At 61.1% G+C, this 3,371-nt stretch overlaps 1 protein-coding gene across 1 annotated transcript; it reads left to right on the top strand.

The window, feature by feature from the left end:
* Positions 1-1,033: 1,033 nt before the first annotated feature.
* LOC136319126 (interferon-induced transmembrane protein 3-like) lies at positions 1,034-2,180 on the top strand. The gene is made up of 2 exons (XM_066252505.1): positions 1,034-1,357; positions 1,881-2,180. Exons 1-2 carry the CDS (start codon positions 1,172-1,174, stop codon positions 2,058-2,060), a joined length of 366 nt encoding a protein of 121 aa, XP_066108602.1. The 5' UTR covers positions 1,034-1,171; the 3' UTR covers positions 2,061-2,180.
* The last annotated feature ends 1,191 nt before the right edge of the window (positions 2,181-3,371 follow it).

Genomic DNA, 3,371 nt, shown 5'->3' with positions numbered 1-3,371 from the left:
ACCAGGCCTTCAAAATCTGAGGACACTCTCTACTGGAACGGGTCCCATTCCAGGGTCTCGGGGGCCACAGTGTCCCCATGGAGCTCAGCCAGCTGGAGGCTCTGAGAGGAGGGGGAGACAGCTGGGGGGACCCCCAGGCTGGCAGTGAGAGGGCCAGGCACCGAGTGTGGCCCCTTAGAAGACAGTGGGGAGGGCCGGGGAGAGGGGAGGCGGCCCTGCCCTGGGGTCTCTCAGGGGCTTGGGGGTGCTGAGGGCAGGGTGGTGACCACTGCCACTGAGTCACAGCACCCGCTTCTCCGCAGGTGACACCCCTCTCTCCACACTCGTGTCCACGGCTTTCCATGGAGTGCACTGAGGCGGGAAGACAAAGTGGGTGATTTCGAGAACGCCCGGGCCCATTCGGCACACGCCACCGCCCCCATAGGCTTCCCTGGCGCCCACGACCCTTCTTGATCGCCTCGTTCCTGGTGTGAAATGTGTCCCTGTGCTTCGAGGCTGCTGGCCAACGCCCTGGACACGTCCAACCCTCTCCCACCACACCTGCCTCCTCTCGTCTTAAAGCCCCATGCCGTGGTTTGCAGTGGCCCCTCCAGATAGGGCTCCCAGGCTCCCATGGGACAGACAGCAGGGTTTCTTGGGTCTTGGGGTGCAGCCAGGGGGCACCCCACCCCATGTGGATTGCGGACTGTGGAGAAGAGGCCTGGGACAGGGGAGGGGTGGGCTGTGGGCTGGCACTGCCTCTGGGGCTGGAGTGTGGGGTCTGTGTGACAACTAGGAAGGGTCCTGCATGGGGACAGTGACCCCTGCACAGGTTTGGCCTGGGGTGGGAAGGACGGGGTGACTCCAGGGCCCCCACAGCCCTGAATGAGCAGATATCCCTGACTTGGGTGCCAGGGATTGAAAACACACTGTTAGACAACAGGCTTTTCCCCTCACTCCCTTCCTTGTAACCTGACACTCAGTTAGTTCTTCCAGCCTGCTAGGGTCCAGGCAAATTGCCAGTGTTCAAAACCTCAGGAAACAGAAACTTTTGAGAAATCAAAACTATGCTGGAGAGGGAGGAGCCCTGAGCACTGTCCCAGCAACGGAAACACACCGCTCGGGTCTCCGCGTCAGGAAGCTCCCACCGTCTTCACTAGAAGCAGCCAGCACCTGCTCCCCAAAGCCAGAGATGAACAGAGAGGAACACGAAGTGGCCATCCTGGGGGCGCCCCAGAACTCGGGACCCGTGATGTCCACCGTGGTCAACATCCAGACCGAGACGGTCGTGCCCGACCACATCGTGTGGTCCCTGTTCAACGCGCTCTTCTTCAACCCCTGCTGCCTGGGCTTCGTGGCTTTCGCCTACTCTGTGAAGGTGGGTGCGTGGGGGACTTCTCCAGAAAGTGTGTGTGAGCCACAGAGGTCTCCTGCCCGGATGGCCCCTGGGACTGGGGAGCCCTAGTGTGTGTGTGGAGCTCGCAGTGAGGCTGCATGGGGTGCATGGGGTCATGCTTTGTCCGCAGACTTTAAGGGGTTCCCTCTTGACAACACCAGAAATTATGTCCCTCAGATCCAATATGTGGCTCAAGGCTCTGGGAGAAAGAACAGAATAGCTCAGGAAATCTTGACTCCTGTTGGGGTGAGAGGCCAGCAGAGGGGCCAGGGCAGGGGGAGGAGGAGCCCTGAGACCCCTGGAGAGGCTGGGAGTCTGTGAGGGAGGGGCCCACCTGGCGCTGTCCTGCTCTGGCCCAGGGTCGGGGAGGGGAGGGCCCCTGATCTGGCTGAAGGGCAGGTGGAGGTGGTCTGGGCAGGGACCAGCCAGGGCAGGAGCTCAGTCATAGCACCTGGGTCTCCCCAGGACCCGCTCCAAGCCCCCCTCCCCATCTCTTCTCCCCCAGTCTAGGGACCGGAAGATGGTGGGCGACGTGATCGGGGCGCAGAGCTACGCGTCCACCGCCAAGTGCCTGAACATCTGGGCCCTGGTCCTGGGCATCCTTGTCACAATTGGTGTCCTCGTCGCAGTCATTGTTGTTGTCATCCCTGCACTGATTGAAATTTTCAGGAGACTTCATAACTGACATTATGAAGACTTACCGAAGCCTCTAGTAGCTGCCCATCGCCTGAGGCCGTCACCCTTTCCACAGCTGTTTATACGCACGTGTGTCTACAATGGAATTCAATAAAGGACTTGTATGTGACAGTGCTCTGTTTTTACCTGGGGAGGGGCCCTGCTGCGCGTCCCACCTGCCCCTGAGACTCAGCCCACCCCACCTGTCCCTGTCCCACCCGCCTGCTGCCCGCCCAGAGGTCAGCAAGGGCCAGAGTCCACAGCCAGGAGGGCCAGGCCACCCTCCTGCAGGAGTACACCTGGCCTGCTCTCTGCCCTGGCCCGCCTGAGGCCCTGACCCGTTCTGGGCACCTTCCCGAGTCCCCTACGCCCCGCTGTGTTCCTCCGGGTTTCACTCCAGGCACAGCAAGAGGGGGACGGTCTCCCCAAGAGAGGGCGTGTGAGGGCAGCTGGGGAAACCGCAGTAATGCTTCCACCCCGAGCTTTACCACCTGCTTCCACCCACCCCACCCCTGTCACCCCCTACACCACAGACACAGACAGACACACAAGCACGGGTTCCACCCCACCAACCAGCTCTCCTCCTGCCTGACAGCTCACAGGTTAACCTGCCTGCCCGTCAGCCCTCTGCCCACACCGGCCTGTTCACCTGGTAGCTCTGCCCATTGCACAAACCAACCGGCTGATACTGCTCTGCCGGGCACCCACCCCGCCCACCAGCCCGCGCCCCGACTTTAAAGCCATTATGGCCACTCCGTGTATGATAAGGACCACAGAGGAAATTGTTACGGGGTCCCCTCTAACCAGCGTGTACTCCATATGGGGGAAGCCCTCTCGGCTCCTCATTACGGCCCTCTTCCTTCAGTGAGCTACCAAAGTCCCTGTGACCCCGTTTGGTGACTTCCCCTCACATGACACTTTCCGGGTTAGTCAGCCTGGTCCCCGGGCTCTCCTCCCCTCCACTCAACCACAAAGCTCCCACGATGGCTCCACACTGACCAATCGCCTGCTGACCACTCGGCGAGCTGCAGGCCACTGCTGTGGGTTACCACTGCTCATGGTTCACAGAGGGATTCTATTTAAGAACTGACAGCGGTCAGTGGCATGCTGGGCAGGCGAGGGTGACCCCTTAGGAGGGCATCAGGCAGCACCCTTGCCTTTGGACACGTAGGCCCAGCGGGCTGATGTATACACTCTCACCGGGCTGTATTTTGCCCAAGGCCAGAGCTGCCAACCTTCGCAATGACAGCAGCCCAGCCTCTGGAGAAGCGGGTGACTTTGGGAAGATGTGGGACCACGCGGCTTCCTCGCCTCCAGTGGA

The sequence above is a fragment of the Saccopteryx bilineata genome, chromosome 1 (genome assembly GCF_036850765.1).
Source record: "Saccopteryx bilineata isolate mSacBil1 chromosome 1, mSacBil1_pri_phased_curated, whole genome shotgun sequence".
NCBI lineage: Eukaryota > Metazoa > Chordata > Mammalia > Chiroptera > Emballonuridae > Saccopteryx > Saccopteryx bilineata.
The sequence above is the reverse complement of the archived record's forward strand: the minus strand, read 5'-3'. Positions and strand labels throughout refer to the sequence as shown.